Source organism: Microplitis demolitor, chromosome 6 (assembly GCF_026212275.2).
Source record: "Microplitis demolitor isolate Queensland-Clemson2020A chromosome 6, iyMicDemo2.1a, whole genome shotgun sequence".
In the NCBI taxonomy this organism is placed as follows: Eukaryota; Metazoa; Arthropoda; class Insecta; order Hymenoptera; family Braconidae; genus Microplitis; species Microplitis demolitor.
In genome coordinates this window covers 1,651,507-1,668,275 of record NC_068550.1, presented here as the reverse complement: position 1 = coordinate 1,668,275, position 16,769 = coordinate 1,651,507, and the positions used below count along the sequence as shown (strand labels likewise).

The window sequence follows — 16,769 nt, the reverse complement described above, 5'->3', positions numbered from 1 at the left end:
GCTAGACAATCTGCGAGTAATTAAATTTTAAAAACCGCTTCTTTATTAATGATTTTCAATTCTTAAATTTTCAAACCAGTATAAAATGTAACTTGTTAGAGCTTGAAAAAATCATAAAGAAACAACCGCATGCAATAGCATTTCCGAGCTCAAAGACAAATTTGAACTAATGTTCTCGAGCTTTCTGAGCTCGAAAACAGCGGGAAGTTTTGGGGCTGGCCCGCACGGCCAACCGACTCCCAGTTTTTTTTTTTTACTAAAAATGTTAAATTAAAAAACTGCATTAAATATTTTCCATGGGTTTGATTAATTTTTTTTTACTGTCAGTCATTAATTTTCTTATGAAAAAAAAAAAAAAAAATATATGTATATATACAAATAAATTATTTACGCAGTAGCTCGTCGTTAATATTAAAAATACTTGGATTTATTATTTCTCAATTGATTATAATGTTTATTAACTATCAATCAAGGATGACGGTACAAACACAATAAATAAATAAATAATAAATTTAATATTGTCTTAATAACTTTATAATTTATTTATGTGCTCGAAAATTTTTTTATCGTTATAATTACAGAGTACATATGTTACTTATAAAAATATTAATGTCCCATTTATTCATTAATTTTTTTTTCTTTCATTTTACATTCATATGAATTTTATTTTTTTCTCGTCAAATCATATTTATTTATTACTTTAATCAATTATTATTTATCGTTATTACTTATGTTTATATTTTATTTATATATTTATATGATTTACATTAAAATTTACATGAGAAATTGATTTATAAAAATATATATCAATATTTTAAAAAATATATTTTTGGATTTAACGTGATTTTTTAAGGACAATTTTAATTGTCATAAAAATTCAAAAAAAAATTCTATTAATTTATGTAATTACTAAATATTATAATTAATAATAATAATAATGCCATTTAATATATTTGGAACGTTGAAAATTAATAAATTAATTAACTAAAATATCACAATTAATTATCATTTATTTTTAATTGAGTTAATTGTCGTTTTATAAAAATAAAATTACTTTGTTGCTGAGCTTTTAAGTTGCATGTAAATAATAAATATAATTTAACAATTATTAAATTATAATTAATTAAAATCTATTAAGTCACGAGACTGAATCAGTGGCAATAAAATAAAATAACTAAGTTTTAATTTTTTTTTCTGATATTTATTTAAAATATCAAATACTGAGCAGCGAATAAATTTTCTAAACGTTCCTTTTAATTATATTTAATTACTCTAATTAATCTTTAGTTTTTTGTTTATTTATCAAAGCATTGGAATGGCAACTTTTTAATTAATTTTTTTCTTTTTATTTAGCGAAAGCAGCTTATTTTTAACATCATATGTAAATTTACAGGAACATTTTTTAAAATCATGACTCATATGCAAATCTGAAGAATTCTTTTAAATTTTAAATAAATTTTTTAATGTCATTTATTTAAACCTATTAATTTTTTTGAACTTACTAATTTATTAATACGACCTACGGTAATAATTATTTTTAAAAAAACTGTTCTATGGAAAAATTTGAAGTTTTAGTTCTAAATGAAAATTTATTTATAATTTTTCAAAGCAAAGTTCAAAATAAAATTTCAAAAAATTGCAATGGAAGAACTTGTCTATTAAAAAAAAAAATTAAATTAAATATAATGGAGTAATTAAATAAAAAAAAGCGAGTGACAAAGAAGAAGGCACCCGATGGCAACATATTAATTAATTAATCAATTAATTACTTAAATATTTAATAATAAAAGTTATAATTAATCAACGAATTGCATAATAATCTAATAATAATTACGAGGGTTTAAAAAATAATCTAAAAAAATATACAGATTTTACATTTCCATCAATTTAATATAGCACGTGTTTCAGCTGGCGTTTGACACGTCAATGTCTATCGTTTCTTCTTTAAGTAACGCGCGTTTGTCTTCTTTATTATTACCCTGTTTTTTACCACCAGCTTTTCTCTTACCCCGATTAATTACCCCGTTCTCGTCGTCCATCATCCGCAATATTTGCATCTGATCAGAACTTTCGATCGGCGCTATCGATATATCTCGGACGGCACGGAACTTACCGCAATTGTTAAGATGTTCGTTTTCTAAACGGAAGAAATTCCAAACAAATCTCCTGAAAAATTAGATATATCAATTAATTACTTACATAAATAATAAATAAATAAATAATTACCTGAATACTTCAAGTGGAGCAACAATGGACGTCATCAAGTCACTAGATACATATTTATATTCTACCAAAATATAACTAGCGATCCAAATAAATCTCAGTATAAAGTCTTCGATAATAGCAAAGTAATAAAAACTCTAGTAAATTTTAAAAATATATTAAAATAAAATAGATAATTTGTGAAAATAAAAATATTTCAACTTACCGCCGATGAATAAACGACTTCTTCACGTAAAAATTTATTTTCACCGGCATTACTGTCCAGAAGACCCCAATCCATTTTAATATCCCAAGTGTATGAGTAAATAGAATTAATAATACAGCTCGCTAACCAAAACCACAGCCATGGATTTTCCCAATTACTTGTATATTGATCTGAGAATAAAATAAAAATTTTTTATAGTATAAAAAATAAATAAATATATTTTTTAAAATAGCAAATAAATTTACCTGCGTAATACAGTCTTAGAGTTGATGAAATGACCACTAGAAATGTCGTTGAATATTTACCCGCATTTACTAAATGAGGAAAAGCTTCTTTTGAATCTCTGTAACGTCTGATGCACTGCGCGAATCTAAACCACGCGGGCAAACAATTAACGATTGGTCTGATGATAAGTGATCCGGCCATACAATTGGTGGTATCGCCAGCTTCGAGCCAATCCCCATTGGTTATATAAAAGCAAATTAGGAAATGGAAGTCTAGCAATGGTGTCACGAGACTATTTAACTGATCAGCGAGCCAGAAATCAGCGAAATTTACAAACGCGAACGGCGCGATTATCATTCTCCACTGAAAAATTTATCATTTATTTGATTAATCCATTAATTTACTGATAAATAAATTAATTATATTACTTACACTTATTCTCAGTAACCAAAACCGCGCTTCGTGTCGAAAGATCTTCAGAGGGTTCAGCAAAAACGCAAGCATTATGCAAACTAGCACCAGAGGATTCACGAACGGCGGGATACTTAAACTCGCGCTGTACAGAAAACTTAGGAGACTCAGTGTCCAGATTACACCCAACACGGCAGACAGCTCCATCAAGTGCTGCTCTGATAAATGATTACGCGGATCCAGCTCGAATATCAACACATGATTTACTCCCGATGATCTCCAGCCGTAGACATTAACGCCCATTAGAAATAAAAACTGTATTATTAATAGTGGCCCACGGTATAAACGAAATGCTATTTTTAAGTTCTCTTGGCCTTCATGAAATATTGCTGGAAATATTAATTAATTAATTAAATATTTAATTATTCAAGTTCATGTGATAGAAAAATTAAAAAATAAATAAACAAGAGTACCCAGAAAAAAATATAAAAATAAAATTACCTGACAGAACAACAGCAACAAATAAAATAATAAAACTTCCTGAAAATAATCCAACTTTGAATGTCGTCCAGGGACTCTGATGTTCACCAAGTGGCGGTACTCTCAACCGTTTCATAGCCCGTTGACGATCACCACCTTCCAGTTCATTGGTAACAATACCCTCAGTATCCTGTATTAATTTGTCTATATCTTTCGATGTGTAAAAATGAGACGTCTCTACACACTCGACCCGCCATTTAGATCCAGTATCTACTGATAAAAGCTGTAAAAAATATAATTCATACATTTCTCACACTCTTAATTAATTAATTAACTCACTGACTTAATTTATCATTAATAAAATTTGAATTAAAGGATTACTTGGCACGGTCCAGTGGAGGAATTTAATAGGAATCAGGAACATTGATTTGTGAGATAATAAATTAATTAGTCACCTTGTCATGTTTCTTAAGTATTTTACGAAACCCCGTGTAGTTTAAATTCTGATAATTCTGTAGTAAAATTAATGACAAATAATACTCAGAAAATCCTAATTTTAATTCGCGTATTTTACGCGCTGGTAATTTCGCACTGGCCAGTTTTCCCTTGTGTTTGCCGCTGCCATGCTGCAAATCTAGAGCTGCCTTCAATTCATTTTGTAATGCCGCGAACTTTCTTGTCGCCTCAGCCAATTTTTCTGTGTAATTAAATTTACGAATTAATTAATTAATTAATTTACCATCTATTTAAATGGCCAATTAAAAAGTACCTGAGTAAAATGTATTTATTTTTTTTAATTCACGATCACAAAATGTAAAAAATACTTCATCGAATGAAGCAAAATGTCGGGATATCACTTCAGGTTCAACACTTTCTGCTGAAGGCGCTTCTTCGACAGCCGCATAAAGCATCGCCTTCATTTCCTGTTAATTAATTAATTAAATAAATAGTTAATTAGCATTAATTACTACTGATAGTAGACCATTTTACCTCGTAACTGATGTATTGTTTCCTCCATTCTGGAGTTATGTGAGCAGATAAATGCTCGGCGAACTTCATTTTTTCAAATTTATCTGAGAAAATAAATAAATAAATTAATTAATTAATTGATAATTAAAATATGAGTTAAAAATGACAGGGTACTGGTACTTACCATCAAAAGATTAAATGAGATCAAGTGAATTTATATTTATAATCTCTGCTGTTTAGTTGTTGAATAATAAAACGAGATTATTAAGTTGACAATAAATATTTAAAAATTTCTAAATAAACAATTAAAGTTGACAATTGTTGTGTTTAATTGGTTAAGTGGAACACTGACTTTGCGAGAAATATAAATACCTTTTTTTTTGGCCAAGTCATTGAATTTTGTTTAAGCGCGACTAGTTTTTTTCAACAAATATTATTTATTTAGACCTTTGTTTAAGTATTTTATTGCTGTTACTCATTTTATCTGCTGTTATCTATTGTATTATCAATTTTTATACTCTAATACTAATATATATATAGATATATATGACAAACAAGGAATGTATATAATATATATACGAGTTCTGCCTAAAGTTTTTTGAATTTTCCGCGAGATGGAGGAGCGGCTAAATTCTTGTGATTTTAACATTCCTGGGAATTTATTAATATGAAGTATTCTATATTTATATTTATATTTAAATTTATGGAGGATTAATTAATAAAATTTTTTTTTATAATATTTGAGAACAAAAAATTCTGTTTAAATTAAAAATTATTGATGATAAGTTAGCGGCCATCTGACAATTTTCAAAATTTTGAAATAATAAATTAAAATTTTTACAAAATAAAAATAAAAAAATGTATGTTCAGAAAATTCAAAAATTAGTATATGCATTTTTTAAAAATTTTATTATTTTAATTCTTTAATTTTTTATATGGAATTAAAAAATTGTCGCGTGACTGCCACATTTACACTCATAAATTATTATCAAGAATTAAATTTTGATTGAAAAATAAATTTCGTGATGCAATATTTGATTATCATTAATTAGTCATAGTGTAAGTATCTAATTACTAATAACTAAGAAAAATACAAACAATAATTCGTAAAAGATAAATTTATTATCATTATTTTAATGGTAAGTTAATGTCACGTTTCGTCATTATTTTTATAGATACATAATTTACGATATTTTTTAAAAATTTATTTCTATTGATTGTTATCAACTTTTAAAAATTAATTTAAATTTACTAATACGGAAGTAATTAAAATTAACAGATTAATTCATCATTTGTATAAACAACAAAAAAATATCAAATATTTGTATGTCTGATAATAAATTCAGTAAAACAATGACGTAAGTTCTTACAGAAGTTATCAAAAATTTTAATTTACAAAGAAATCTAAATATACGTGACTTATTTTCTACTGACGTATGCAATATACCTAGAGTATTAGTACGAGAAGTAGATAAGGTCCTTTACTGACGTAGTTAGATGAATATATAAGCTACTGATTTAAAATACACGAGGTAGTAAAAGTTTGTCAAGTGTCTAAACATCGTAAGACCGCGAATAAAAATGGAGTTCAAAAAAACTGAATTAATATCAACATTTCTTCTTATTTTTCTAACGGGCGCACTTGCATCTGAACAAGAATACGTAAGTAAAGTTTTTAATAAATATGTACTTTTATTGATATTTAATATTCAACATTTATGGCAAATATGTAAGTACTTATTTATTTCTCTTCTTATATTTATTGCAGGTTGAAGGCAGATTTTCTTATGTTTGCTTAGATGATTCGGTAGTAGTTAAATTTAGTCAATACGGAGTATTTAAAATAAATATGTACACTGATGCTGTAAGAGAAGATCAAGATAAGGACACAGAGTGCTCAAGACACTTTACACTACACGAACCAGCGGTGAAAGAATTTAATTTTAAATCCTGTGCATATGGGTCCCGATTGTTTCCTTTGATTATCCAAGAACAAAATCCTGGGACAGTCCTTACACATGACTTCACTGTCAATTGTGTTGAGAATTCTGGTTATGGAAACTGAAATTTATTTAAACTTTTTTTGCTTAATTATTATTAGTTCTTAAGCTATAATTATATTTATTACTTAGATAATAATTTTGAAATTTCAAAATAACAAATTGTCAATTTTTAATTATTAAAAAAGTTATTTATATTTATATATCAATAAAAAAGTATTACTAGATATTTTATTAGGTTTTTTATTGTAAATATAATAAAAAGTCGACAGTTTACTTCGTATGAGAAGTGATTTTTATTTAAAACTCCAGAAGTTCGAGTGACGGAGTAAAAGGATTTAAATAAAATTCGTATTTACTTTGAATTTTTTACAGTAGTACTTTCAGTATTATTATTACCAGTACAATTAATATTAAAACCTTGTAAAATATGAAATCCATATCCGGGCAAAATAATATATGTGGCATATTTTTAATATTGTCATATGTATACTATTTTGCTGGGATATATATTCTTTGTATCGGAGCTTTCCAAAAATAATAACTGTAGAAACTACAAAGAGTTGATGATAAAATACATTAATCAAAAAATTGGTTTTGATAAAATATTTATTGAAATTAAAAGAAGGATAAAAAAACAGGTAATTTAATTCATTGGACAAAATTATTTGGCGGTAATTTGATTTTGAAATTTATATAAATTATTATTTCAAAATCCGGAATTATTGACAGTAAAAATCTTATCTGTACTTTGAATATCGAATAATTATATTTGATGACTTCATTAGAAACGTAATTATATTTTAAAATTAAATATGTGATAAGGTTCTGATAATTATTTCAGGAAATTAATAGAAATATTAAAATTAATTAAATTTAATATTTTAAGTTATAAATTTTATTTTTAATACATCATTAATCAGTCATATATAAACTAAATTTGATTAATTTTGAACATATTATCAATCTTTAATTTTCTTAATTACAAACAATTATTATTTAATCCCGTATGCAAAAAAAAATATATAAATGTCATAAAAAATAAACAGAATTCTTATTAAGCGCAAAATGATTGTTAAAATTTTAAATAATTAATATTATAATAGTTAATATTTAGTAATAAATGTAATTGTCCGTTGAGAATTAAAATTTTGAAAATCAAATAGTGAATATTTAATAATTTGATTTCTTATTGAATGATTTAACCAACAAAGTACTCAAAAGAAGTCCCAAATCCGCTTCAGTGCGATCGCAGTCAACTTGAACATAACGTTCGGTAACAGTATTTGGACATTCGTCACTTGCATACACCCGGAATTTCGTGTGACCATTTCCACAGGTTGAAAATTTGAATTCTCTTACTGCTGGCTCATTTTCAGTGAAAGTTCTTGTACATTTCTTCTCGATATCTTCACTTTCTGCGGAAGTAACTAGGGCGTACATAGTGACCTGATGTTCCGGTTGTTGTTTGTACTTCACTACTACTGAATTGTCATAGCAAGTGACGCTAAATTTATTTTCGTCATTCTGTAATTCATTCAAATAAGCAATTTTACATATTTATTTCCATAAATACTAAATAATAATTTAACGATCGAAATTTTTAAAATTAAATTTTACTTACGTCGCTGTCACACGCGAATACACTCGTAAAAGAAATGACACAAAATATAAAAGCTAATGTTAACTTTTGGTACTCCATAATTTTTATTTTATTACTGTTTTACTGAGTTGACTTGGAGACTTTACTCAAGAAAAAATTCAGACTGACTTATTATTATAAAACCCGGCTGTTAAATAGTTGAGACCGTGATTACAACAGTCGAAATTTTATCTACGTAAGTTGAAATATCGGGGGACATTATTTCGGTAGGAAAGGGCAGAAAAGGCGGAATTTGAATGTTTTGAATGAGGGTGGGAGTTCAGGAGGAGGGTTTTGAATTTTGGAATGGAAATTTACAGAGGTGAAAAGTACAAATTTGGTAATGTTTCAAAAATAGATAAATTTTAAGTATAAGTAAGTAAATTTTAATGAGAATTTGAGTAGGGTCATATATTAAGGGCTTTTAGGCCTTGACCAAAGCTTTGACAGTTAAATATGATAGCTAATGTACAAATAAAAGAAATTTGTTTGCTGCAATAAATAAATTTAGAAAAAAATTTAGCATGTTTGGGAAAAGTTCATATTCGTAGTGATAGAATTGAATATAATATATAAATATATATAGTGCTTTTAGATACTACGATTCGGTCAGGTCTTATCATAAATAATATTCTAGGTATTTGATGACATATGTCTTCAAAAATTTAATCATTTCAATGAATATTAAATGTGGATATTTTAAGTGATTACGGATAATTGTTTACAGAAAAGCTTTAAATTTTTATGATTGATAATTACACAATAAGTAAAATATCTAGTCATGTGTTGTAGTCATAGATAATAAAATTTTTTCCTCAAAAAATCATACAAACAAAAAAAAATTATAAATAGACATTCAAAATCCATTTATTTATTAAAAATATAAAGATAAGATTTTGAAAATTCAAAATTTTTATTTATAATAGAAAAATTGTAAGAAATAAAGTTTTAAATAAATACTTGACGCATCATTTTACAGAAAATAATTTCCTTTATTTTTTTTTTTACCCTTATCATTATAAATTATTAATTGTCAATATTTATAAACAGTTAAAGATTATTTGTATTTAGATTTTATGATAAAGCAAAGGATGAATTTTAATTTGAATAAAAAAATGAATTTTTACTGTCGGTAATTTTTTAATGCATTACTAATGACTAATGATTAATTTCAAATTTAATGCGATATTAATAAAGTATTTATAAATGATAATAATTATAAAAAATATGGCATGTAAGAATAAAAAGAGACATTTTATTTATTACAAAAAAATAAGTGAATTTTTTGACATTTAAAAGTTTTTGAAATTATAAATAAGTACGATTACTCAAAAAAATACAATTTTGGTAAATGGAATAGACGATAATTATAAAAATCAATCTTCCTTGGTTTCGTGAGACTTTGGCCAATATTTAGCCCAAACATCAAGGCCCAACATGGTTAAATCAACAAGGTCAAGTTTTTTATCCGCAACTTCGACTTTGGAACAATCAATAGGAACCTGATATTCTAGAGTTGAACCACCAATTTTTTCATCTACATACACTTTAAATCTCCGAGCTCCACATGGATTGAATTTAAGTTCTTTCACCGATGGTTCGTGTTGTGAAAAAGTTCTTGAACACTTTGTATCCTCATCTTTCTCTTCTGCTGAATAAAGTGTATAGATAGTAATTTCGGAAGGTCGTTCATGTCGGTTTACGTCAATCACTACCGAATCATTCAAGCATTTTATACTTGTTGTTATATTATACTGTAATTAATTTTAAAAAAAATTATTAATGTAGATTATTCTTATTAAAAAATATTAAATGCTAATTTATGATCTAAATAAATAATTTATTTTATTTTACTTACAGTTACGGGAAATTTCGCTGTGCAAGCAAAACCAAAAATGCAGAATATGAAAAATAATGTAATTTTTTGGTACTCCATATTTAAATAATTACTGCTTCCGTGAGTTTGTTTGGACTTTACTCAAGAAAGATTCAGACTGAGTTATTGTCATAAAATCCGGCTGTTAAATAGTTGAGGCCATGATTACAACTGTCGAAATTTTATCTACGTAAGTTGAGTTTAAGAAATTGGAAATCTGGGGGATATAATTTCGGTGGGAAAGGGCGGAAAAGGCGGGATTTGTTTCTTTAAATGAAAATAATTGGATGTCAATATTTGAGGGGGTTCAAGAAGAGGAACTCAAGTATTTCGTTGGAAATTCAGAGAACTGAAAACGACGTGTTTCAAAATTTTACTTAAGAGATTAGAGATAAATTTAAAAATATAAAATAAGTAAATTATTTCAGTGGATATTTAAGTGAGCGAGCGTGAATTGAATTGAGGGACTTAAGGATTTGTTCTAATCCTTGATAATAAAATATAACAGCAAATGTACAAATGAAAGACAAATATGAAATTTGGTCATTGCAATAAATTTGAGCAAAAATTAGCCGTCAATAATTATCGCGGTTTAATAATAATAATTTTGCAAAATTATTTTTTTTCAAACCCACAGAGAAAAAATTTCCTGTAACATAAAAAAAAGTAATTCTGATAAATATAATATTTAAATATTTTTATCACAACCGTCATTTAAATTTTCGTAAAGTCATTAGCTTATGACTAATAAGTCGTCATAAAAAAAAATTATTGTAATTTTATTTTCGAAGCTGTCAATTCTATTACAAAATTTCAAACGGAGCTTATCGACCGATCAAATAACAGAAATAATCTTGAAGTATTTGGGAGAAAAATTAATGTAGACACGTGGAAAATAAAATTTGACAACACGTAATACGAATTTCAAATGCAGAAGTATTCGTACAAGCACTTCCAGTGATTATGGTAATTATATATAAATAATAAAATAAAAATATTTCATAGAAATGACAAAAAAATTTTATTGTAAAAAGTAGTCAATAAATATTTTCAATGATCAGAAATTAGTTCTATTATTACCTATTAATATAATATTTAAAAAAATTAAAAAAATAAACGATCAAACCACCTTTTCACGGTTTGATAAGGACTATAGTAATCAGGACATTCAATATTGACCCGATGTTCAATAACTAAATCTTTATATTTTTCTTCTATGTACACACGAAATTTTCGAGATCCTAATCCACATGGTTTGAATTTGAGTTCTTTTACTGCTGGTTCGTGTTGTGAAAACGTTCTCGAACAACCTGAATCCTCGTCATCTTCAGATGCATATAGTGTAGAAAAAGTAACCTCGAACGGAGCTTTTTGTTGGAATTCAACTACCACTGAATTTTCTAGACACTTGTAATTTGTGCGCCGGTCATCAGTAGGCTGTAAAAAATTTGAGTAAACAGAAAAAATATTTAAAAATTTGTCAGTTAATAAATATTAAGAATTAAAATTAATGTTGCTTACATCTTCGGAAATTTTTATTGCGCTGGCAAACGGGACAATTATCAATATTAAGGCCAATAAGAACGTGTGACTCTCCATTATTATTTCCGCACTATTTTATAAATATGTGAGTTGAATGACTTGAGAAAGCAATGACTGAACTTCAATTTTGTATTAAGGGACTTTTAAATAGTTAGAGCATGACTGGGAAACAGAGATGGCATCATAGTATGGCATTAGAGCGGAGGTATCTTAGAATTCAATTCGAAAGATAGTAAGACTAATGAGAATAACGATGATAATTTGGAAACATGGTAATTTCAAAATCACTTAGTAGTGAATCGATAAATATTTATGATTTGACATCAAGATAAGGAATATTGTATTTATAAGAAACAAAAGAAAATTTATTTTAAAAAAATTACGTATATTGATGAAATACCGGATTTAAACTCCGTCAAAATAACTCTACGCACTGTAAATATCTTTCGCTCATTATGATGATCTCTATTAGAAAAAATCCCTAAAAGTCCGAAAAGCAGTCAAGTTTTTGATAAATGACACGATGTAAGGGCTGGGGAACAACATAGGTAGTATTGGAAAAAATTCCATATAATATTAAGGTCTTCAGTAGAATGTCCTATAGCAGAAAAAAACTCTGAAAAATCCGGAGAACAATTTCTTCTTGACGTGTATCTCATGTGGAACAATTGGAGATGACACTGACTGTGAAAAAGTTATGAAAAAAATTCATTTCTCGACTTAAGACCGGAGGCCAGGCAAGTAAAAATAAAGGAGAATGACGAGTACGCATTTATTGTATGAAGACTGGCCCGTAACTTTGCTCCTGTTGGGAATAACCTATCACAATCCAAACGTTTTTCGTTCATTATGATGTCCTCTAGTGGGAACAGCTATAAAAAGTCCCAAGAATAATTTATTTTTTGAATACAAACCCATATAAATTTAAATGAATATAAATGACGATAAACAAATCTGTCACTGTCTACTTATTTTTATAATGAGTAGCCCATAACTTCGCTGCTATCGAGAATCACCCGACACAACTATAACATGTTGTCTGTATTACGATGTCTTTTAGTTGGAATAACCTAAAAAGTTTAATGAAATTATGTTTCTTCTTTTTCTCATAACTGTCTTAACTGGCTCCGTAGTTTGAATAATCGCGCGTGAGCATTTTGATTTCAAAAGATGGCGCTTTCCAACGCACGCGCACCAACTGCAACTACCGCGCCACCACATGTTTATCGAATAAACAACAATTCGAATTTTCAAGTCTGAGCTTGTTTGTGGTCATGACGCTAACGGTTTGCGATGCTAAAAAACCTATTCGTGTTGTTGACTTAAATAATTTAAAAAAAATAATATTAATAACCTAATACTATCATTTATAACTCAATAGCAACTATCTAATCGCAAAAAATATACTCAGGTAAGTGATCTCCATAAATTATTTAAATTTAACCCCAAAATAATTAAATAACCACCAATTAAAACACACCCACTTATCTAACTGTCATTTTAAAATCACAACCTATTTTTCAGACTCACAATTCTCCAAAAAAAATATTTAAAATTGAAATAATAATTATAAAAAATACTAATAACAATCATGGTGTTGAATAAAAACGACCTGGATCGTGCATTTTCTCCAAACAAAACCAAGAGACTTGGAAAACGTCGGTCAGCAGGTCGGGGTCCAGCGAAGCCAAGCACCAGCGGTAGCACATCAAAGTCTCTCACCGGTGATGGAGAAAAAACCAGCATCAAAGTTATCGTGCGCGTGCGTCCGGCGAACGAGCGCGAAGACCAGGAGAATTATCGCACAGTCGTAAAAGTAATCGATGAGAAAATGCTGATATTCGACCCCAAGGAAGAGGAGAATCCCTTTTTCTACCGCGGTGTTGCACAAAAAGGCCGGGATCTTTTGAAAAAACAAAACAAGGAGCTCCAGTTCATGTTCGATCATGTGTTCGATATCACAGCCACCAACGATCAAGTCTTTGAAGGGACAACTAAAGAACTGATAGCAGACCTCCTCGAAGGTTACAATTGTTCAGTTTTCGCATACGGAGCAACAGGTGCCGGAAAAACCCACACGATGCTAGGGAAGGATCATGATCCAGGCATCACTTACCGCACGATGGCGGAATTATTTAATCAAATCGAGACTCAGAGTGAGCACCGGGACTTTAATCTGGGTGTCACCTACCTGGAGATATACAACGAGAATGTCCAAGACCTTTTGCATCGCGTTGGACCTCTGGCGTTGAGAGAAGACAGTCGTGCTGGTGTAGTTGTGTCGGGATTGAAGATCAAGACCATAAAAAATGCTGAGGAGCTGCTGTCTTTGCTGGCCCAGGGCAACAGGAACCGGACTCAGCACCCAACTGATGCGAACGCTGAGTCAAGTCGCAGTCACGCGGTCTTCCAGGTCTACGTCAATATCACCAACAAACTGGATGGGCAAGTGAAACAGGTGAAGCTTTCGATGATCGATCTCGCTGGTAGTGAACGCGCCTCTGCTACCGGGTGCAAGGGTGCCCGTTTTAAAGAGGGCGCTAATATTAATAAGTCGCTACTGGCACTGGGCAACTGCATAAATAATTTAGCAGAAGGTATCAAACACATTCCGTACAGGGACAGCAAGCTCACGCGCTTGCTCAAGGATTCACTGGGTGGTAATTGTCGCACTGTCATGATTGCCAATGTGGGGCCTTCCAGTATGAGCTTCGAAGACACCTACAACACACTGAGATACGCTAATCGTGCTAAGAAGATCAAAACTCACATGAAGAAAAATATTATCTCGTGCGAGATGCACGTCACTGGTTATATAAAACTCGTTGAAGAACAGAAGAAGGAAATTGCGGTGCTGAAACAGAAGTTACTGATGATGGAGTCGCGTCCCCGTAATAATTCACCCGAGTCAGACAATCAAACTGAAGAAATTAAAAAGGATGTTAAAGAGTTCAAGGATCGGCTTATTTGTTTGCTGGACAAAAAACGTTTGCTGAATGAGAAAATCCTGTCGCTGCAGAGTTCTGATAAAATACTGTGCTGTAGAATACAGTTTAAAATAGCTGCTGATAAACGGCTGCACAAGCTGACGACCAACCAGGACTTGGCGACCGATGAGCAGAATGCCAGTGGCAAGTCCAGGGTCAACAAATCGCTGGGACACTTCAAGAGACAGCGAGATATCGTCAAGGCGCAGATGGAAGAAGCGTGGGTTGAATTGCAGAAGATTGAAAAGAACATCAGGAGCTTGGACGACGAGATCAGGAGCAAAGGGTTGGTACAGAAACTGGGAGATGTTTACGCTCAGCAGAAGAATCTGCTGGACAATGTTCGGATCCAGCAGCAGTATGAGCACACCAAGAAAGTTTGCAGTCTTCAGCTCTGCGAGCTCGAGTCCCTGGATACCATCACCAAGATGATGAGTGGCACGCTGCAAAGTTACTACAGCATGATGCGCGGCTATGGAACGCTGACGGAGAAGATGAAGCAGGAGTTCAAGCAGTTGGTGAAATCTCTCGAAGGTGTCAGGAATATTAAATGGGCTGACGCCGATCTCGGGAGCTCCCAAGATGCCTACACTCTAATTTGCTTGTCAACTAATGAAATAGTTGACCCGATCAATCAAGAAATGCCGATTCATTTCTCCAGCTACCTTGATGATGATGATCCCATCACTCCTTCAGCTGCCAGTGGAAATAAAACCTTCGAAGCAACTCCAGATGCTGCGAAACATGTTCTCAACTCGACGATTACCATCGACAGCGAGTCCCCAGGTTCAGAAGATCCCAATTTAATTGATGATGATGATGATGATGATGGTGATGACAATGATAACGAGAATGAAGATGATAAAGATAAAATAAAACAAGCGGGAATTGGCAATGGTTCTGGCATTGATGCAAGTCAGTTAAATAATACGTTTAATTTAATTGAAACTAAAGCTAAGAAACGTGTTTTAGCTGACAAGAGTGCTTGCGGTAAAGTCCCTATAAAACAGTTGAAGCGAATTTCTCCTAAAAGCAAAATTTTAACTGGAACTGGAACTAGTGCCAGTGTTGGTACTGGTGCTGGAGCTGGTGCTGGTAAAGAAAATAAGGGAACCCAGAAACCTCCGAGTGTAATGAGCGCCAAGAGTGTGGCGATCCTCAATAAATTAAAGACTGAACGAGCTAAGCTTGTACCTCAGGTTCCTGGAGTTAATTTGAATTCAACTCATAGTACAAATGATTTATCATTGAAAGCCGTAAGACACAAAGAGCGACGGGAATTAAAAAAGACCCATCCTTACCAAAATAATTCTAAGCTTAAGTAAGTTAATTATTTATCTTATTAACTTTAAATAATTAATTAATTTTTATTTTTAATAACATTAATAATTTTTTTGGAATTGTTATTAAAAAAATTAAGTTACGGATATGGGAAATAAATTTCGTACGTAATTACGTATTTTGAATGTACGAAATTTTGAAAAAATGATAACTAATTTTAAAAAATAATTGTCCAGTTATTGTTTTAAAATTATAAGTTAAATAAATTTAAATATTTATGAAAATATAAAATTTCAGGATTAATTCAACTTCGCATTCGTCACGAGTCCCTTGGTAAATTTGTTATTAATTTTTTATAATTAGATATATTAATAAAAAAAAATATATAGTAGATAATAGGAGATTTTTTAATTGTTTTAAAATATTTTTTTTTAATATTTGTAATGTATTAAATATATTCAAATATAAATATACATAATATAGAGATAAATTTTTAAGCAACGTAACATAAATAATTATAGCGCAACAACTAATTTTATTAATGACTAAAAAATAAATTGAGAAATTAATGACAATGTAAATTAAATTTTAAAATATTTTAGATAAATTAAAAAAAAAAATTATGAGTATAAAAAAAAATGTAACTACAAATGACATTTAATATTGTAAAATAAATAATTATTTGCCATTAAGTATTAAGATTTGCTGAAAGCTGATAAATTATTATTATTATTACTAAAGATAATTTATGATATATTTAATTTTATAACCGATACTTGATAATTATAAATGATAAATTTAATATAAGTTTTGTAATTTTAATATTTTATTAAAAAATAAAATCTCATTCTCATAATAATTATACTTACATTTATATATATATAATATTTTTTTATTTATGATATAAAAATTGTAACTGTCAATTACG

The 16,769-nt window shown here is 29.4% G+C and overlaps 6 protein-coding genes across 8 annotated transcripts; 2 read left to right on the top strand and 4 right to left on the bottom strand.

Annotated features, from left to right (window-relative positions):
* Positions 1–1,670: 1,670 nt before the first annotated feature.
* Positions 1,671–5,059, bottom strand: LOC103575727 (xenotropic and polytropic retrovirus receptor 1). Of its 3 annotated transcripts, none has more exons than XM_008555625.3 (11): positions 4,886–5,059; positions 4,698–4,806; positions 4,535–4,617; positions 4,314–4,467; positions 4,000–4,241; positions 3,566–3,827; positions 3,086–3,453; positions 2,674–3,016; positions 2,429–2,598; positions 2,227–2,360; positions 1,671–2,166 (listed from the first exon to the last, which is right to left on the bottom strand). In XM_008555625.3, the coding sequence occupies exons 3-11, from the start codon at positions 4,601–4,603 to the stop codon at positions 1,905–1,907; spliced, it is 2,004 nt and encodes a 667-aa protein (XP_008553847.1). In that variant the 5' UTR covers positions 4,604–4,617; positions 4,698–4,806; positions 4,886–5,059; the 3' UTR covers positions 1,671–1,904. The 3 variants fall into 3 exon arrangements, with proteins under 3 accessions (XP_008553847.1, XP_008553848.1, XP_053595736.1); XM_008555626.3 differs by having other exon boundaries at positions 4,698–4,745; XM_053739761.1 differs by having other exon boundaries at positions 4,698–5,059.
* Positions 5,060–6,028: 969 nt separating this feature from the next.
* Positions 6,029–6,747, top strand: LOC103575726 (hypothetical protein). The gene is made up of 2 exons (XM_008555622.3): positions 6,029–6,175; positions 6,282–6,747. Exons 1-2 carry the CDS (start codon positions 6,095–6,097, stop codon positions 6,576–6,578), a joined length of 378 nt encoding a protein of 125 aa, XP_008553844.1. The 5' UTR covers positions 6,029–6,094; the 3' UTR covers positions 6,579–6,747.
* A 702-nt stretch (positions 6,748–7,449) lies between these two features.
* LOC103575725 (hypothetical protein) lies at positions 7,450–8,345 on the bottom strand. Its single transcript, XM_008555621.3, has 2 exons — positions 8,138–8,345; positions 7,450–8,040 (listed from the first exon to the last, which is right to left on the bottom strand). The coding sequence occupies exons 1-2, from the start codon at positions 8,213–8,215 to the stop codon at positions 7,687–7,689; spliced, it is 432 nt and encodes a 143-aa protein (XP_008553843.1). The 5' UTR covers positions 8,216–8,345; the 3' UTR covers positions 7,450–7,686.
* Positions 8,346–9,248: 903 nt separating this feature from the next.
* LOC103575724 (hypothetical protein) lies at positions 9,249–10,214 on the bottom strand. Its single transcript, XM_008555620.3, has 2 exons — positions 10,014–10,214; positions 9,249–9,909 (listed from the first exon to the last, which is right to left on the bottom strand). Exons 1-2 carry the CDS (start codon positions 10,089–10,091, stop codon positions 9,532–9,534), a joined length of 456 nt encoding a protein of 151 aa, XP_008553842.1. The 5' UTR covers positions 10,092–10,214; the 3' UTR covers positions 9,249–9,531.
* Positions 10,215–11,083: 869 nt separating this feature from the next.
* Positions 11,084–12,303, bottom strand: LOC103575723 (uncharacterized). The gene is made up of 2 exons (XM_008555619.3): positions 11,553–12,303; positions 11,084–11,468 (listed from the first exon to the last, which is right to left on the bottom strand). The coding sequence occupies exons 1-2, from the start codon at positions 11,628–11,630 to the stop codon at positions 11,136–11,138; spliced, it is 411 nt and encodes a 136-aa protein (XP_008553841.1). The 5' UTR covers positions 11,631–12,303; the 3' UTR covers positions 11,084–11,135.
* Positions 12,304–12,835: 532 nt separating this feature from the next.
* On the top strand, positions 12,836–16,397 carry LOC103575722 (kinesin-like protein KIF18A). Its single transcript, XM_008555618.2, has 3 exons — positions 12,836–12,984; positions 13,098–15,881; positions 16,139–16,397. Exons 2-3 carry the CDS (start codon positions 13,165–13,167, stop codon positions 16,176–16,178), a joined length of 2,757 nt encoding a protein of 918 aa, XP_008553840.1. The 5' UTR covers positions 12,836–12,984; positions 13,098–13,164; the 3' UTR covers positions 16,179–16,397.
* The last annotated feature ends 372 nt before the right edge of the window (positions 16,398–16,769 follow it).

What these genes read in the sequence shown, in the direction of transcription:
- LOC103575725 (XM_008555621.3), bottom strand. Translation starts at nt 8,215, where the DNA reads ATGGAGTACCAAAAGTTAACATTAGCTTTTATATTTTGTGTCATTTCT. An exon ending in TATTCGCGTGTGACAGCGAC is followed by an intron (nt 8,041 to 8,137) that starts GTAAGTAAAATT and finishes AATGAATTACAG; the next exon opens with AATGACGAAAATAAATTTAG.
- LOC103575727 (XM_053739761.1), bottom strand. Translation starts at nt 4,603, where the DNA reads ATGAAGTTCGCCGAGCATTTATCTGCTCACATAACTCCAGAATGGAGG. An exon ending in TGTTGCTGTTGTTCTGTCAG is followed by an intron (nt 3,454 to 3,565) that starts GTAATTTTATTT and finishes TAATATTTCCAG; the next exon opens with CAATATTTCATGAAGGCCAA. An exon ending in AAGTCGTTTATTCATCGGCG is followed by an intron (nt 2,361 to 2,428) that starts GTAAGTTGAAAT and finishes AAAATTTACTAG; the next exon opens with AGTTTTTATTACTTTGCTAT.
- LOC103575722 (XM_008555618.2), top strand. Translation starts at nt 13,165, where the DNA reads ATGGTGTTGAATAAAAACGACCTGGATCGTGCATTTTCTCCAAACAAA. An exon ending in CAAAATAATTCTAAGCTTAA is followed by an intron (nt 15,882 to 16,138) that starts GTAAGTTAATTA and finishes ATAAAATTTCAG; the next exon opens with GATTAATTCAACTTCGCATT.
- LOC103575724 (XM_008555620.3), bottom strand. Translation starts at nt 10,091, where the DNA reads ATGGAGTACCAAAAAATTACATTATTTTTCATATTCTGCATTTTTGGT. An exon ending in CAGCGAAATTTCCCGTAACT is followed by an intron (nt 9,910 to 10,013) that starts GTAAGTAAAATA and finishes AATTAATTACAG; the next exon opens with TATAATATAACAACAAGTAT.
- LOC103575726 (XM_008555622.3), top strand. Translation starts at nt 6,095, where the DNA reads ATGGAGTTCAAAAAAACTGAATTAATATCAACATTTCTTCTTATTTTT. An exon ending in TTGCATCTGAACAAGAATAC is followed by an intron (nt 6,176 to 6,281) that starts GTAAGTAAAGTT and finishes TATTTATTGCAG; the next exon opens with GTTGAAGGCAGATTTTCTTA.
- LOC103575723 (XM_008555619.3), bottom strand. Translation starts at nt 11,630, where the DNA reads ATGGAGAGTCACACGTTCTTATTGGCCTTAATATTGATAATTGTCCCG. An exon ending in CAATAAAAATTTCCGAAGAT is followed by an intron (nt 11,469 to 11,552) that starts GTAAGCAACATT and finishes AATTTTTTACAG; the next exon opens with CCTACTGATGACCGGCGCAC.